The sequence below is a fragment of the Trichosurus vulpecula genome, chromosome 1 (genome assembly GCF_011100635.1).
Source record: "Trichosurus vulpecula isolate mTriVul1 chromosome 1, mTriVul1.pri, whole genome shotgun sequence".
Classification (NCBI taxonomy): domain Eukaryota; kingdom Metazoa; phylum Chordata; class Mammalia; order Diprotodontia; family Phalangeridae; genus Trichosurus; species Trichosurus vulpecula.
The window spans coordinates 134525494-134544155 of record NC_050573.1 but is presented as its reverse complement, the minus strand read 5'-3'; the positions used below and the strand labels follow the sequence as shown (position 1 = coordinate 134544155).

General features: G+C 35.5%; 1 protein-coding gene across 1 annotated transcript in view; it reads left to right on the top strand.

Moving 5' to 3' along the window:
- PKHD1L1 (PKHD1 like 1) overlaps positions 1 to 18662 on the top strand; it is a 190671-nt gene that overhangs the window by 58213 nt on the left and 113796 nt on the right. Inside the window, exons 22-33 of the mRNA XM_036765700.1 lie at positions 453 to 616; positions 2167 to 2339; positions 3635 to 3782; positions 5236 to 5390; positions 8327 to 8449; positions 8773 to 8878; positions 10741 to 10851; positions 13119 to 13283; positions 14861 to 14982; positions 16794 to 16926; positions 17419 to 17611; positions 18285 to 18427. Of these exons, the coding sequence (XP_036621595.1) occupies positions 453 to 616; positions 2167 to 2339; positions 3635 to 3782; positions 5236 to 5390; positions 8327 to 8449; positions 8773 to 8878; positions 10741 to 10851; positions 13119 to 13283; positions 14861 to 14982; positions 16794 to 16926; positions 17419 to 17611; positions 18285 to 18427 (1736 nt within the window). The remainder of the gene's footprint in view (positions 1 to 452; positions 617 to 2166; positions 2340 to 3634; positions 3783 to 5235; positions 5391 to 8326; positions 8450 to 8772; positions 8879 to 10740; positions 10852 to 13118; positions 13284 to 14860; positions 14983 to 16793; positions 16927 to 17418; positions 17612 to 18284; positions 18428 to 18662) is intronic.

Here is an 18662-nt window from a genome sequence, read left to right as displayed (position 1 = left end):
TCAGACTTATAATTTTATTGGTATAGGGAATTTTTGGTATGAAAACGCTCTCCATCTGCACAGATCAGCAATTTGTCTGTAATTTAAAGTCTTAGAGAATTTCTTGAAACACTGAGAAGTTAATTGACCTGCCCATGGTCACTCAGCTAGTATATGTCAGAGGCTAGATTTGAAACTTGGCCTTCTTGAATCCAAGGCTAGCCCACTATTCCATAGGTCACATTATCTCTCACTAGTAATATTAATTCCAAAATAGAAGAATTATGCCCTTCTTTGCATCTTCATAGCAGCAGGAGTACCATCCAGTCAAATAAACTTCTAAGTGGAGAAAAAAATACAGCAAACATCCTGCTAATTTTTGATCCTCTTTGAGATATTACTATCTTTGTTGATGTACTATTTGTTCATTCTGATGGCACAATATCACTGATTTCATATGGAATTCATTTCAGCTGGACATACACTTGCATAGATCTCCTGTACCTCATACAAGGAAAATACATTGGAAAAAACTTCTTTCTTCAAAGGATCAGTTTGCAAAAGGCATCTGAAGTACAGTCTTTCTATGTGGATGTTGTATACCTTGGACAGATAGCTACGATCTCAACTACAGATGGTATTTTGTGTGATTTGCCATTTACAATGTTGTATTGAGCCAAAAAATACTTTTAAAAATATTTTTGTACATCAGTGGTATTATAAATACAATCTAATGTCATTGATAGAATTTTGTTTGTTTCAGGACTCAAAAAATTACTGCTAGTATCACGTATTCAGCTTACTAATATCACTAGGTGGTAGAGTAGAGAAGTTAGGGTGGCAAAAAGAACAGATCACTGGCCATGGAGTAAGAAATTCCTGAGTTCAAATTCATTCTCAAACATTTATTAGCTATGTGACTCTGAGCACATCACTTAATCTCAGCCTCAGTTTTCTCCTCTGTAAAGCAGGAATAATAATTACACCCACCTCAAAGCGTGTCATGAGGATCAAGTAAAATAGTGTAAGTAAATTATTTTTCAAACCTTAAAGCATTATCTAAATGTTAGCTATTATTTTAAGGAGTGACAGAGTGGCATTGTGAATGGAGAACCAGCCTCAAATTCAGGAAGATCTGAATTCAAGTTCCACTTCTGACACATACTGATTGTGTGACCCTGGGCATTAGCCTCAGAAAGCTCTAAGCAACTCTCTAAGGTTATATGTTACAGAGAAAATACCTACCTGCATTGGTGGAGGGAGTTTCCTCCCCTGGGAGTTCCCTATACCAATGAAATAACAGGCCCAGTCCCTGTCCCTATTATTTCTAGAAAACATTCATTTAAAAAGAGAAAATGGACGTTTATATTATGACAGACAATAGTTACATATTCATGAAATTCTTCTGCTCATGCATAAATGTAGCCTAAATTTTTGTACCTCCCTAACTAAATGTTTCATGTGTGGAGGAACCAACTCTCAAAGTGCAGGTTTGGTTCTGTGTGACAAATGACTGAGCTGAAAACCCCAGCTCACATAGGTCATTAATAATGTTCCTACTCCCCTTTAAGAAGATGCCACTTCTGCTAAGCATTCATCAACAAACTTTCTAAACATATGCACCCAATTGTGTATTTTTCACAGGGGTTATAACAGGAGTAAGTGGTGCTCATATTTACACATCTTTCACTTCTCTTCTTTGAATTGTCTTTAGAACTAGCTGACAAGCCTTATAAGAAAATCACTTTCACTACATTGATCCTTGCCCTACACCTTCCCCACCTCTCCATCCTACCCCTATCCCCCTTTATGACACATGACATATATTCACAAAACAACTGGCAAAATGAAGAAGTGTCATCCGTGGCAGTTGAATAAAGATAAATCAATCGGTCCCCATGGAGATGGAAATGATAGCACCAGCGTCTTTCTAAGCTTGCTCTAACCCTCAGAGCTAACTGCTAATAGACTTCAGAGATTTTGCTACCCATATTTTGATCTGTCTTTTTAAAGTAAAAATCATTTTAATTTAAGTTTTTTGAACTGCTTGCCTGAAGGTTACTTTTCAGATCTTTACTTTAAACATCTCAGCTTTTGACCTATGAATGCAATCTGATGATTTTGGTTTTAAAGAAATTCAGAATCAGCCATGATTCCTATTATGTTTTGTTCATTTGTATTTTTTAGAAGTACCAAAGAGAAGACTTCCAGCATTGGCCAGTAGAGGAATATTTTTAAAGCACTTTCAAGTGAAGCAGACTAAAATAGTTAAATCATCTGTGACCATCCAGTACACTGTGACAATGACTTCATGTAATTGTAGTTACAGGATACCTTTACTGGCTGTAGGATTTGCACAGGTAAATCTCTAAGTAGCTATAATTCTTACTGTTTATAAGTATTATCCATTGAGTTTGATGACTGGGTTTTGTTGTTGTTGTTGTTGGGTTTTTGTTTTGTTTTTGCCTTTCTTTGTATCCCCAGCACTTAGTACAGTGTTTTGCATATAGTAGACATTTACTGTATGCTAGTAGACTTACTGATATGCCAAGTACTTTCCTGCCTTTATGCCTTTACTTAGACTCCTCCTCTCAGTTCTGGGTCAGAGGAACAGGGAAACCAGGAGGAATCAAGACACAGAGGTGGGATAAGCCACTAGAGAACACTGAGTGGATCTTTGAAACCTGAATAATAAAGTGTGGTGTTCACATTATCTGGGACCAGTAGCCATAAATCCAGACAGGAGGGCACAGGCAGAGTATTACTCTGATCATTCAGGAGGATTTTATGCCTAGAGATCCAGACTAGGTAGAAGGGTATAGGCAGAGTCTGTGTTTATAGTTAAGATCTATGATTTGGGTTTCAAACTTGGCATGAGGAATAGTTGGAGAATGAATCTTGACAAGGAGCCTGAGAGAAACACCCCAGAGTTTGGCAGAGACAAGTAAGCTTACAAACAGTACCTCTGTTCTGATTCAAACCACCACTCTTCATGATGTGCACCATTAGGAGTATAGGTGTATCCTGATCCCCCGAATGAAGTAGGTTTCAAGAGGTGCCTATGGTTGGTGATTAAAGCATAAGCAAGAGACGAGATACTCTGGGGATCCCTTGTAATTCCAAAATTAGGTACTCTCCTAAATATATCTTAACCTTTATTCAGTCAACTTAAATCCCAAGCACTCTATAAAGTTGTCCATGACCACTCCAGGCCATAGTGACTACTGTGTCTTTGCTTTGTTGCTTACTTTTTAATATGAGTATTACTATGATTTCACTCATACTCAAAACAATTTAAGCTATTTGGCAGCAGGACTATTCATGTTGTATTTCTTTGCAGTCCACAAAATGTCTTACACATGATAATTGCTCAATAAATACTTGCCAATTGATTGATAGTAGGGCCTAAATTAATGAGATTTTGATGAAGTAACTGAATGCCATGTAGATGATTGGATTTGTGTTGGTCTGGTTATTTCAGGCACAGAGGTACAATTTTTGTTAAGTTATGAGACTTCTCTGTATGTTTTGAATATTCTTAAGCTTGTTAAACTCATCTCTAATGTTGTCATTGTGTCATGCCAGATTGGCATGAAAATTGTATTAGCATTGTCAAAATTAATCATTATAATAAATATTTACCTTGGAATCTTAGGTTATCACTAACAGCACAGAAAATGAATCAGTGTACAGAGGGATGAGCTGGCCTGGAGAATCACAGATTCGTATCCAAAGAATTCAAGCAGCATCTCCACCAATACGTGGCAGCTTTGACATCCAAGCTTATGGCCACGTACTTAAAGGTATGAGAAAAATGCTTGGGTACTGATTGGTATTTTGGTAAAAAATATTACTGTGGATGACTATAAATTTATAGTTACAAAAGAACACATATCAATATATACATTTATGTGTATGAATTATAATAGACGTGAGCATATATGTATGTGTGTATAAATGTGTATTTATACATGCACACATATGCAGCTCATGATGCATTGGATATAGTGGGACTCGAATCAAGAAGACCTGGTTCAAATCTAGCCTCAGATACTTACTAGCTGTGTGATCCTAGGCAAGTCACCTAACCTCCGTTTGCCTCAAACATAAAATGGAGATAATAATAGCACCTAACTCACAGGGTTATTATAAGGATCAAATGAGATATTTGTATGTGTATGTGTGCATGTGTGTGTGTGTACACACATGCACGCACACAAATATATACATCCACATAAATATATCCACACACATATATCCACATGCATACACAAAAAATACACACATACACGTACAAGTATATATATATACATATACATATATGTATGTATGTACACACACAGAGTAGCCTAATCACAGCCAATCATGAAGCCAATCATGTCTTGAAAATTCCCTTCAGTATAATAGTTTGAAAGGATCATATTTAAGACAACTTTTTAGTGAAATAGTTTACAAAGCAGAATAACTTTTCACATTAAGACATCAATTACCATTCCCTCTCCGTTTATCTCATCATATAATATATCAGCTATTGTTACCCATGATGCTCACTTATATTATCAACAAAACTTAATATCTAAATGAAAGGTATGAGAGCCAAGGCTCAGGTTTAAGTGAAACATTGACCACATATCTTATGAGGCTGAAAACACCTGAACTCTGGGGGAAATTGACCTGTTGAGTTTATTTTTAATGTGCTGAAAGGAAGGAAGGAAGGAAAAGAAAGAGAAAAAGAAAGAAGGAGAGACAAATACAGAGACAGAAAGAGAATATTTATTAAGAATTTACTATGGGTCAGATGCTGTGCTAATTACTGGGAATACAAATTGAAGTAGAAAGACAGTCCTTGCCCTCTATTCTATTTGGAGAAGTCAACACCTAAAAGGACGTTGAAAGGGGTGAGAGTAGAGGTAAATAAGTGATGGAGTCATGGGCTAAACTTTGTATTAAGTGAATATGACTGATGTGGATGTGTCGTCAAAAAGAAGTTTCAGGAAGAAATTCACCAACTGAAGGAGGAGGCCATAAGGGTGGAGTTGTTGCCAGTGGAAGAAGGCAGCTGGGATGGAGGTGGAAAATGCCTGGGCTGAGCTACATTTGAAGTGAGGATGACTGGTGTGGGTGTTTTCTCAGATGGAGGTGGAACATGTAGAGAACATTTGGATTGACAGTAACATATAATGTAAACGTCATACATGCTGAAAATGTTTTATGAATCCATAACATCTGCTGTTTGCTTTCTTTGTGTATACATAGGTCTGTCTGCCGACATTTCAGCTGTAGATTTACAGTATGCACTCCAAAGTATTCCAGAAATGGGCCAAGTTTCAGTGACAAGAGAAGGCAGCTGTGTTGGGTATTCATGGAAAATCAAGTGGAGAAGTACATGTGGAAAGCAGAATCTTTTGCAGGTTCTGTCCTTTGGATTGATTTCAGGATTCTTCTAGAGCAGATAATCTATATCAGGCAGGACAGTTGGGATATAGACAGTTGCCCTAGAACAGGACAACTAGAATAGTCCAGTTTCAGTTTAACAAACACTTTCGGAGCACCTACTATATAGCAGGCACTGTTATGTCTAGGGGATACAAAGCAAGAAACAAAACAGCCTCTGCCTTTAAGGAGTTCACATTCTACAGATGCAATACAAAATGAGCGCTACGTATAATACGGTTCAAGAACCAAAGGGACCAAAGAGCAGACAAATAGCTCTAGGAGAATTAAAGGAGGAAGAAAACAGTAATAACTGAGGGGAGGAAGTCAGGATGGTGATAGAGCTGAGCCTTCAGGAAATGAAAGGATGCCAACAAGTGGAGATTGGGAGGAAGTACATTCCAGGGATGGAGGATAGCCTATGCCAGGGGTGGGGGACCTGTGACCTTGAGGCCACCTGTGGCCTTCTGGGTCCTCAAGTGTGGCTCTTTGACCAAATCCAAACTTCACAGAGCAAATCCTTTTATTATTATTATATTTAATTTAATAATTATAATAAGTAATTTAAATAAACAAATTTGGATAAATAAATAATTTGATTTAATAATAATAATAATTATAAAAGGATTTACTCTGTAAAGTTTGGATTCAGTGAAAGGGCCACACTTGAGGACCTCTTAGAGGGCCACATGTGGTCTCAAGGCCACAGGTTCCCCACCCATGGCCTATGCAAACACGCAGAAGGAGAAGAGGGTAAGATATCATCATAATAGCTGGCATGTACAAGGTGCTTTAAGGTTTTACATATGTTATCTCATTTGAGCCTTATAACAACCCTATGAAGTAAGTACTGTTACTACACCCATTTCACAGATGAGGAAACAGAGGCTGAGAGAGATTCAGTGAATTTTCTAAGGTTTCACAGCTAGTAAGGGAAGCAGGAATTGAAATCGAGTCTTCATAACTCTGTGCGGCACCCTATTCACTGTGCTAACTAGCTGCTCCAAAGACATGATCAAAGAATAGATAGTAGCCATGTCTGGCTGAAATATAGAGAGGAATAACGTGAATTAAAGATAGAAATGAAGGTTGAAGCCAGATTGTAGAGAGCGTTGCACACCAGGCTAAGGTGTTCATTTTGTTGTTGGTGATGGTGGTTTTGTTGTTGTTTTAAACAAGGAAGAAACACCACTAGACCAATGCTTTTAGAGTGTTATTAGGATAACACAGTGCATATAGCATTGGAGCTGGATTCAAGAAGACCTGAGTTCAAATTCAGCATCAGACACTTCCAGCTGTGTGACCCTAGGCAAGTCACCTCACCTCAGTTTCTTCAACTGTAAAATGAGGATAATAATAACATCTACCTGTCAGGCTTTTTATGAGGATAAAATGAAATAATATTTGAAAAGTGCTTTACAAACCTTAAAGTTCTTCATAAATGCTAGCTATTATAATCATTAACTATTATTTTGTCATCTGCAAGGAAAGATTGGAAAGGGGAGAGACTAGTGGCAAGGAGAGAAATCAGGAAGCTAGCAGAATAGTCCAGCTAAGAGGTAATGATAGCTTACACTAGGTTGGTGGTTACATGAGTGGAGAAGGGAAGAGATCCTGTGAGACAGTATTGACAGGACCTTGCAACTGATTAGATTTGGGGGAAAGAGAAGGAGGGAGAGGGGGAAGAGAGAGAGGGAGAGACAGTCAAAGATGTCACCAAGGTTACAAACCCAGGGGATGAAGATGGCAGCCCCCTCGATGAAAATTAGGAGAGGTGGGTTTAGAGGGCATAATGAGTTCATTTTAGAAAATGTAGAGTTTGAGGTGCTCATAGGACACTTAGATAGAGATGTGGAATAGACAATTGCCAGTCCTGTACTGCAGTTTAGGATACAAATTAGGTATGGATATATACTTGGGAATCATTGATTTTGAGATGGTCATTTAACCCATAGAATCTCATGAGCTCCTTAGAGAAGAGATCAAAGTAATAAGAGTAAGGTGCCAGGAACAGTGATTGGGGTGGATAATGTTGCAAAGTAGTACATGGATGATGATTCAGAAGAACCACTGAGAAGGAGGAGTCATATTGATAGCATGAGAATCAGATGAAAGTCATGTCATGGAATTCAAAGGAGAGATTGTGTAGGAGGAGACGTTAAGTAACAGTGCTATAGAGAAGTCAAAAAAAATGAAAATTGAGAGAGAAACATAGGAATTTGTAAATTTTGAGAGAGTAGTTTGAATAGAATGATGGAATTGAAAGCCAGATTGTAAGCAGCTGGTAAGCAAGCATGTGGTAAGGATAGCAGGGCAATGAGTATAGGCTACTCTTCCTAGGATTTTCAGTGTTAAAGGAGAGACAAAACTAGAAGAGATTGCATAGTCGTATGAAGCTTTTTAAAGATGAGGAATAACTGGGCATGTTTATGGGCAATAGTAAAGGAACCAGTAGATAAAAAGATGTTGAAGACATGGGAGAGAGAGAATAAATGAATAGAAAAGCATCCATCAACCACTTACTATATGCCAAATGTTTGCTAAGTGTTGGGGATACAAATAGTCAAAGACAGTCCCTATTCTCAAGGACCTTTTATTCTTTTTAAAAAATATATTTTAATCTATTTCGTTGAGTATTTCCCAATTACTTGTAAAAACAATTTCCTACTGTTGCCATACTGTAATGGTTCTACTCTATGTTTCCTAGTGGGATAGAATATTATAATTTCTAAAATGCATATATTATAAAAGAATATTAATGTAATAATGAAAACCTTTCTATACTTATTTTCTCTTTTTAGTTTATTCTTTCCATGTTTAAAATTAATGGTTTGAAAAAAACAAAACCAAGGAATGTAGCATGTCAGCATTTATTATATGGTCTTTCTTATCAAGTAATTATATATAAAAACAGATTAAAGATTTCAACATCACTGGAGAAGAGGCTAATATTACAGTTACAAAAATAACAGAAGGTGGCTTATTCAGACAACGCATACTAGGAGACCTACTTCGTACAGCCAATCAGCAGCCACAGGTATTTATGAAACTCTTTTCATGTAGTATTTGTCTTCCTTATCAATAGGAGGGGGAAAGAGAAATTTAAGATACTCTTAAGATGTACTAAGTCATAAAATTTTATATATTTACATTTGTATATGCAAATATGTATATATATGTGTGTGTGTGTATATGTGTTGTGTTGTGTATACACACACACACACATACACACACACATACCATGTGTTAACATTGGGTTAACTCAATAATTTTTATGGCTTGTGGAAGAATAATATTTATTATTTGAATTTTTATTTTTTATGATTTTTTATATTTTATATAATGATTTTTTATTTGAAGGTTGAAGTTTATATCAATGGACTTCCAGCTAAATGTTCTGGTAACTGTGGATATAAATGGGATCCACTGAACACTCCTGTAATTTTGGTCACAAGTCCTACTCAAGGTAACTTCCTCTTATGTTTTGTATTTGGTGTAGGAGTCACACTACCACTGAAAGGTTAGCTCAGTTGAAAATGGTACATAACAGTGTCACTCCAAAGAGTCAGACAGTCCACACATGCTACAAAACTCATGAGAGCATGAAGTCCTTTGAGCAAGGAAGGCAAAGGAAATGGAATGCTACTTACCATTGAAAAGAGACTTCCCCTTTGAAGCTAAACCCATTATTTTGTATCTCTCGACTTTGAAGTGGGCAAAATTTATCTCTTTTAAATTTCATTCCATACATTGAAGCATCTTTTTTATCCATGCTAGTTATTGCATTAATTAGCATTTCTCTTCACCTGTGACCATTTTTTCTAGTGCATTTATTATTAAAGGGATCATAACATAAGTTTTTTTCTCATGAAAGGCAATGATCAGGTTAGAGAATTGATGAATAAGTGGGACCAGAACTATTGCTGAGAGCTGTAGAGCACACATTTTATCTTTTCATCAAAGAAATGTTTTGATAGTGCTTAGAAAAAATGATGAAGTATAATTTGTGCCTGCCTAATGTTCCCCAGAATTAAAATTGGCTAGCATCAGTATTGTAAGGAAGAATAGAACTTTTTTTCTTAAATAAATAAGCTTAGAGTAAAAAACATTTCCAGTTTTCTTTGGGTGGAACACCTTATCCTGGCACCATTACTTTGTGCTATTTTTATGTTAGTTGTGAGAAATGTTTGGCATTTTTAAAAGTAATGCATCTTTCTGGGGAAAGCATGTATTCTTCAGGGCTTTTGTAAGTAATTCAGTTCACTTCAAGATAACTCAGGTTGTACAAACTTCCCAGTAGAAATGAGATGATGTGTTGCGAGTTCCTCATTGCCTTTTAATCTCTGGTTTGTGATTATTTTTGCATCTTGATAATATATTTCTTTTTGTTTTGGTTTAGACATGATTATGTTTATTTAGGGGAGTCTCAGTATGAAAACTTCCTGGTAAAAAAGAGTTCCTGGGGCACTGAGAGGTTTAGTGACTAGCTCATAGTCTGTCGGTCACTGAGAATGTGTTACAGGCCCATCTTGAACCCTGGTCTTTCCTGGTTCTGAGGCTTCTCTCTATACTATGTTTATATATGTGTGTGTGTGTGTATATATTTGTATACACACACATACACACACATACACATATACACACATACATATATACATGTAAATATATGTGTATATATGTGTGTATGTATATATTATATATATTATTTGTGTGTATATATACACACACACATACCAATTATATTTGTGTGGTTGATAGATGGCTGACCCTGAAGCCAGGAAGACCTGAATTCAAATCCCACTTCCCACACATACTGGCTGTGTAACCATGGGAGTATAATTTAAACTGTCAGTGATCTAGCAAAATCTCTAAGACTGTAAGTTGGAAAGTAAGTACTGACTTGCATCAAAGGAGGCAGTTTCCTCATTTGGGAATCTACTGTACAAATAAATCTGCAAATTCAATCCCTGTCCCCAAACCTGTATTCAGAATGGGAGAACAGTTTCTTCCTCTATAAATGTAACTTGTTTAATCAATTTCCTAAAGAAATAGTCTTCCTTCTCTTACTTTATTAAGTACTTAGTTTCTGTATTTTTACTTCTATTTAACTCTGTGCTGTCGTGGTTTCCTCAATGGTGAGATATATAAGGTTATGCATTGAACAATGCAGAGTAATCAGCATTTTTATTGCTCAAAATATACTTTAGTCCCTGATTAGATTTACTTTTTATTTCACTGTTTACATTATAATGCAATTTTCCTCTCCATTAAAATGTAGTTTAATAATACTAGATGCTATTTTTTAACATCTTAATTTAATCTTCCCAGGATCATATGAAGAAAAAACCATTCTAACAATATCAGGCTCTGGATTCTCTTCAAATCCAGCAACATCAGTTGCTGTTGGTTCAGTAGATTGTCCTATTCTTTCTGCTTATGGTAAGCCACATAATTTTAATATGTAAATTTTAGGATGAAATGAAATCAAATTTGAATATTAAAATAATAATTCTTCTGTAGGAGCAAGATGAAATTGGAAATGCATTGGATTATGCCTTTCCTTTTTCAATTTGGGTTACTGTATCAAACTGGTTCCTTTAGTGTAAGGGATGGAAATCTTGATCTCCGTATTTTGCTGATTTCTTACTTCATAAAACCAGTCAATAAAATCTTACTTTGTCCCAATTGTGCCTTAAGAACACCCATGTGGAAGATTTGTTTTACTGGGTCTGCTCTATTGTTTTTTTTGTTGTGCCTAGTATCTTTCTTTAACAATGTTATTGTCAAACATGCCATAATAGGACACAAGTTGTCTGTTCTAAAATAATACCTAGAATTTATACAGCATTTCATGGTTTACAAAGTGGTTTATATATGCTATCTCGTTTGATTCTCACAACAATCTTATGAAGTCAATACTATTGTTATTATTTTACAAATGAGAAAATTGAGGCTGAGAAGTTAAATGACTTACTCAGGATCACACAACTAATAAATATCTGAAGCAAGATTCAAATGTAGATCTTCCAGATTCCAAGTCCAACACTCTATCCATTACACCACCAGCTGCCTCATCTAACTTCTTTTCTCCCTTGACCCCCACCCAAATCTTTGCCTCTTTTAACAGCCTGTTGTGAATCTCCCAATTCAATTTTGTTTTTCGAAATTGTGTGGCCATATACCAGAATGCCACCATTGTGGTGGGAGCAAATAGAGAGAAACTGGAGGAAGGGAGTATAAGCTAAAAAATTTGATCATGAAGGGCAGGATAATGATAACTTGAGGAGCTGGTAAGGTCAAGGGAAGGTTTAAAGGTATCCCTGTACAGAGTAAAGCAATGTAAGACATGCTAGGGCACAATAAGAAGAAAATTGAATGAACAATTCTGTCATTTTAGCTAGCAAAAATTGTTGATTTGCCTTTTTTAACACAGCAAATGTCATATCCTTTAAGGAAGTTCAAGAAACTTCCCAATTTTTTTGTATGAAAGATAAGAAAGATATAAAGTAATTAGCACATTTTAGGTAAATGTTAAACTATAATAAGAATTCAAATAACAATTTTATATGAGTATGTTTTTAGACAGAGGGGAAAGAATTAGTGAAATTTTATAGGTTTAAAAAATGTCATAGGTTTAAAAAACCTATTTAATTTTTCAGGTCTGTACTGTCTTTGTAGGGTAATGAACCCCACAAATGTTTATTTCTCTTAAAAATTCTTGAACAAATATTTGGGAAAATATTCATTTCTAAAGTCACCTGTTTAATCATTTTAGTTGTGATCCCTAACTTTAACATTCTAGAATTTGATGAACAAGTTTATAGTCACCCTCTGCTACATGCGGGTTTTATGATTTTAATAGACTTTGACCATGTCCCTGGTCCCATGTGCCTGGGGACACAAAAGGATTTCAGCCCACCCTCAGAGGCAACATCCTCTTGATCATTTTGGTTGCCTGTCTCTAGATTTGATCTAGCAATTTGATGCCTTCTTGTTGGTACAGCAGTCAGAACTGCATACTGTGTTTCAGGCATAGATTCACCATCATTCTATACAAAGAGTTGCCTATATCTGCTGTTTGGTTCTTAGTGCCTTTCCTGATAATCCCTGCATTATTTTATGTCTTCCAAAATAGTATGGTCCATTACTGTGTCAGGGGTCACCAATGCCAATGTACCATGTGGAGTTTATTATCTCTTTTCAATAAATTCATTGAACTCTTTTTTTCTTTTGACTAATAAAGTTTGTGTGTGTTTCTGCTGCTTGAAATTTACTTTACAGAAAACAGTAAGAGTTGTTTGAGAACATACTGTTCGTTCAAAGTGTTCTGTGTGCAGTTTTTTCTTTAGAGTAATGGCTGACTGGCTTTCATGGAACATCTGATACAGGGTATCTCACAAGTCTTAGTGCAGTTTCAAGCTCTAATAACAACTTAATTGCTATTTTAATAGCATCTACCTTTCAGGGTTGTTGCTTTTAAAAAAGCTATTAAAGCGTAAAACTGTACTAAGATTTGTGAGACACCCTGTCCATTGGCAGCAAATATTTGTAAAGATTTTATATCTTCAATAAGAAAACATAAAATACATAATTTCCTTATACAGGGTGACACAGTGCAACACATGTCAAGGCATAATATGAAAAAAATGAATGAACATTTCTATAATTTTAACAAGCAAAAATAATTGTTCTTTTTTTAACACAAGAAAATGAGATCAAGTGTCACATCCTTAATGGAAAAGCAGGAAACTTTCCGATTGCTGTCTCCATAGCTGAAATGGGACTGGCACACCATGCAGGGGGAGAAATGTTTAACTTCACCTATAACACTCAGATATTGCATATCTGGCCAGCTTCAGGGAGCCTTGCAGGTAATTATGCTGAACCAGAAGATTGTTCACATGTTTTCCTTCACTTTGTCTGACATTCCTAGAACGGGTGAAAATAAAGTCACCCAAAAGTTCACATGAGCAAAATAAATTAAAGCATCTCTTTTAAAACTCTGTCTTCTTGGTTTTCTAATGAAAGGTAACATGAACAGAATATGAATGACTTACTGATTTTCTTTCTCTTTCAAAACATAAAACAGATTACTTATTGTTTATATTCTCATTTAGTAATACCAGCTGACACAAGTTGTATTTGAAGGTAGATTTTGCACACACTGTCTCATTTCATCCTAACAACAACCGCTTGAGATAGGCTATTAATAGATTTCATTAATAAATTAATAAGTTTTGTTTATCCTCATTTTACAGATGAGAAATTGAAGCTTACCTCAAGCAACTTGTCCATGTTAAAGTTAATAAGCTTCAGAGACATAATATGAATTCAGGTCTCTCCTAACTCTAACTTCAGCTCTCTTTCCACATCATCACTTTGCCTTTCAATTTATGTAGCAGTATCATCAGTTGTGTTGAAAGGATTTATTCATAATCAGGCTATTTATAAGCAGCTCCACTATTCATAGCAAACTATGTTGTGCCTGAGTTGTAAAATAGCAACAAAAGTCTTGCAATCAAGATACTATTACTACTACTACTAATAATAATAATAATTAATAATAATAATAATTAGCAATTAGCAATAACAACAACTAGTATTTATATAGCACCTACTATATTAGGTGCTTTACAAATATTATCCCATTTGATCCTCACAACAACCCTGGGAAGTAGGACCCTTTTACAGTCAAGGAAACTGAGACAAACAGATATTAAGTGACTTGCTCAAAATCACACAGCTAGGAAACATCTGAGGCCATATAGAACTCTTTCTGACTTTTCGACCAGTGCTCTATCCACCACACAACCTAACTGACAAGAGAAAGGAAGACAAGAAAAAAATAAATGAAAGGAGAATTTTTTTTTCTTTTCTGCTTCCTTTGTTCTTTCCTTCCTTCTTTCTTTCCTACCTTCCTTCCTTCTTTCTTTCCCTTCTTTCTTCTTTCCCTTCTTTCTTCTTTCCTTCCTCCCTCCATCTCTCCCTCCCTTTTTTCTGCTCAGTTCTAAATTTCTATCAAGTCCGCCAAATTTGGGGGATCGATAATAGCAAGTATTAATTTAGACTTACCCCCCACCTATGGTATAATAATAAGGAAAATAAGAGCACTGCCCCACCTCCCCCAGAATAGTCGTGCAAAGTCTTGGTGGTTCACTGGGGCACATTTTTTTCCCCAGATTGCCATATTCTATAAATTCATCTCTAGACTCCACCCACCCATCACCAACTCTATACTTCCAGGTTTCAAGGCATAAGCCTGACAGTGATTCCATGACAGTAGATTATGTACCCTAAGCCTATTTAATGCATGACATCAAGATAATGCTTTAGACATGTATTATTATCTCTCTGTTATAAATATCAAGATAATGCCTTAGATGTGCATTATCTTGCATTTCCTTATTTTCAACATGGATCTGTCCACCACTCCCCCTTCCTTTTATAGGAGGCACTCTGCTGACTTTGTCTGGATTTGGCTTTGCTGAAGATTCCAAGATACTAGTAGGAAATAAAAGCTGTAGTGTGATTCAGGGAAATCTGAATGAGGTGAAATGCAGAACTCCAAAGGTAAACAACTAGTTCCTCAGCTTTCTTCTAATGCATCTGTAAGTGATCCCTTGATTTTAGGAGGTGGTAAATAGCTCTGCTTGCAATACTAGCTATGTGGCTTGAACATGAAATAACACAGCCCTAGGGATCACCCCAGTCACAAGATTAGGGGAGTGACAGAAAGCCTTAATGTAAATAAACAGTGATTTTATGTGTCTTAAAAACATGCGCAAACACAACTGAAGATCTTCCTGACTTCACAGAATTTGACATTTTAGGGGGAAAATTGTTGTTTAACTTAAAACCAAATTACATGAGACATAAGAACTGCAGCAAAATGTGCCAGGTCAATGGCAAACTTCAGTCAGTACAACAGAAGCTTAGTATATGGGTCTTTTTGATTGGAAGACAATAATAAGGATAATTCACATTAATTGAAAGAGGGTTGCAATGATTATTCCCATTATATGGATGTTGGAACAGAGGATCAGAAAGATTAAGTGACTTCCTCATGATCACACAAATAGTACAGACATGTCTTCTTTTAACTGCCAACTCAGGAGGTTTTTTCCAAAAACATGAAATTGGACCACTGTTTAGGCAGGAGCATCTGAGTGGTAGGAAATAAAGAAAACTGATTTTTTAAAAATCATGCCAGTTCATCAACCAGGATTTATTCAAGATATGCTTTGTATAGAATACTGGGCCAGGAGCATTTTTCTTAACTAGGAATTGAGCCAACATCATCAAATGTTTGTATTTCTCCCAAGTGATGATCTTGACTCCTTAGAATGGGATCACTAAAAAAATGAAAGCAGTTGGTCAATACAGGAAATTTTTAAGTCACATTGAGGCATATTGACATTTGGAGGAAAAGTCAAACCTTTCTAGTTTTCTTAGCTGCTACTTACATATTAAAATAATGTCTAGAACATCTAGATTATTCTAGACTTTTAAGATCCTTGCAAGTAGGGAACATGCCATGATCATTTTTGTAAATCTTCACGACCTAGCTCTGCACAGAGTTGATATTTAATAATTGATTATTGAGTGGATAAATGAATGTATGAATATTCATATTGTTTACATTGTAAAGTCTCCAATTCATTGACAAATTGAAATTTAATTATATTTTTTAAAAATTATTTCAACAAAACTAGCCCTCCTCATCTTGTCTGTGAGTTAAATTTGTAAACTATGCTTTTAACAATAATTGCATAAGAGTATTTAAGTTTATTATTGTTAGAGGAAAAAATTCTGAGTTGTGTCTGTTGTCTATGTAAGTTAGGGGGAGCAAACTCAGAAAAGAGAACCAGGTGTGGGGCACTGGCTACACCTACAAAGTACAAATACATTCTAGGCAAATTGCCCTACTTGTACTTTCTGCACAGAGCAATACATTTCCTGCCTCCATACTTTTTCAAAGGCTGTGCTCCATCCTTGGAATGCACTCCCTCATCACCTCTGCTTCTAGACATCCCTAGCTCCATCGAAGTCTTAAATCACTACACAAGGTCTTTTCCTTTCCGGTTGTTGTCCCACTATAACTCTGTATTTACTTTGCATACGTCTAATATTTATTTATCTACATATACATTGTCTCCCCACCCAAAAAAGATGATAAGATCTATGAGGGCAAGGCTTCTTTTATTCTTCATCTTTGTACCTTCATCTTTGTGTCATTTTATAGTGCAGTGCCAGGTAGGCCCTTGATAAATGACTATCTTTTGAACCAGGAGGAAACAGCTAGACTTGGATATTTCTAGTTGATTTCATTCAAAGGCTTTACATTTTCCAGTTATTTATGGTATGTTTCTTTTGAATTTTAGGGGGCTGAGGGAACTTTTGATGTTACTATTATGACCAATGGACTACATGCAAGTGCTAATTCTGCTTTTAGTTACAACATCTCACAGACTCCCACTATACTGTACTTTAGTCCCAAAACACGAATGCTGCTGGGTAAGGAATTATTTCATAAGATCAAAGAAATCTCACATATAAGGTACTTTGAAAGGGTATTTCCTGCTATGTGTTTAACTTGAAATTTTATCACAGATGCTGTACCAATTCTTCACTTTAAGCTATGATACTAAATAGAAATATTTAAGTAAAGTATCCTGAATTTTCCTTTTTGTTCTGAGTAAAATAGCAAAGGAAAGAGTTGTGTGGCACCCTTTATCAGGATGTTCTATCTAATGGCCAAACATCTTGATTGACTCTTTAATTGCCTCCAAAAGTTTTAGAATTTTCCAGATACTATATTGGCTATGACTTTCTGTCCAATGACCAGTGTGAAGGTTGACCACCAACTAGGGGAGGAATTCTTTGGACATAATAAGCCATAGCAGATGAATAGGTTAATTCTCATTTTTACACATAGTACAAACTTTGAACTAGATATTCTTGTGGCCCTTCATTTGAAACTGCTTCTTTTCTTCATTTGCAATATAGGAGAAGTAAATTTAACTATTAAGGGCTATAATTTTGGAAATGAACACTCACAGAACATGGTATATGTCGGAGGAGCAAAATGTACTATTCTTCATTGGAACTTCACAGATATTACATGTCTTCTACCCAAATTGTCTCCTGGGAACTATGACATTTGTGTAGAGGTTGGAAACTGGGGATTCGCCTCATCAAGGTACAAGTTATGAATTTAAGTTCCTCAAACAATAAAAATAATATCCATTTTGCACTTGAGTAAAATGAAACTCAGGGAATTCAAGTGAGTTGGTGCTACAGTTCAAATAAAATTTAAAGTTTCCACACTCCCAAATGCAGAATTCTTCCCATTTGATATTATAGGACTAAGGAACTCACATTAATATGTTTGTCATTTATTGATAGATTCCTAACTAAATGAATAATCGTAAGGATATACAGCTTTCTGAATGTCTGTAGGACTGAGTAATTTATGGTAGTAGCATTGATGCTGGTATTATCTTGAGGAGAATGAGAATGCTTTTAATTTTACATATATGTGTGCATATGTTATAATTTTGATTATTTGCTCCATTTTTCATTATGGAAGACCCAAATTGTATCTCAGAAGCAATGACATGGCTCTAGATTTTTAGGTGAGGTGTTCTATCTAACCAAATATGTGTATATATACACATATATGCATTGTATATGTATGCATAAATATATAAATTCATGTGTGTATATAAAATCAAGTCACCTTTTAGCCTATTATGATGAATAATTATCAACATCTCTCCCCTTCTGTCCTAAAGAATTTGTTTCATGGTAAAAATTTAGTAGTATGAGCCCACAGAATATTCAATGAAAACATCTTTATTTTTCTTTTATAGTGAAGAATTAAATGTTTCTATACAGTACATTTTGCAAGTGACCAACATGTTTCCACAGAAAGGCTCATTATATGGTGGTTCTGAAATCACTTTAATGGGCTTTGGATTCAGCACAACACCAGATGAAAACAATGTATTCTTTGGTAAGTTTTTTTTTTCAATATTTCTTGGAAGAATCCTTTTAATTATATCCTTTTATCAAGATAGTTGGAACATGTAAGCAAAGCCAGTGTGCATTTTTAATAACATGAATGCTGAGAAGCCATGGGATTCAATTTTCTTTGATAGTATGTAATCATTTATTTTTAGTAAGTGGGCTTGACTTAGCTCATTCATTTCCTTGGCAATAATTTACTTAATATGTACTGTATGGAGAAT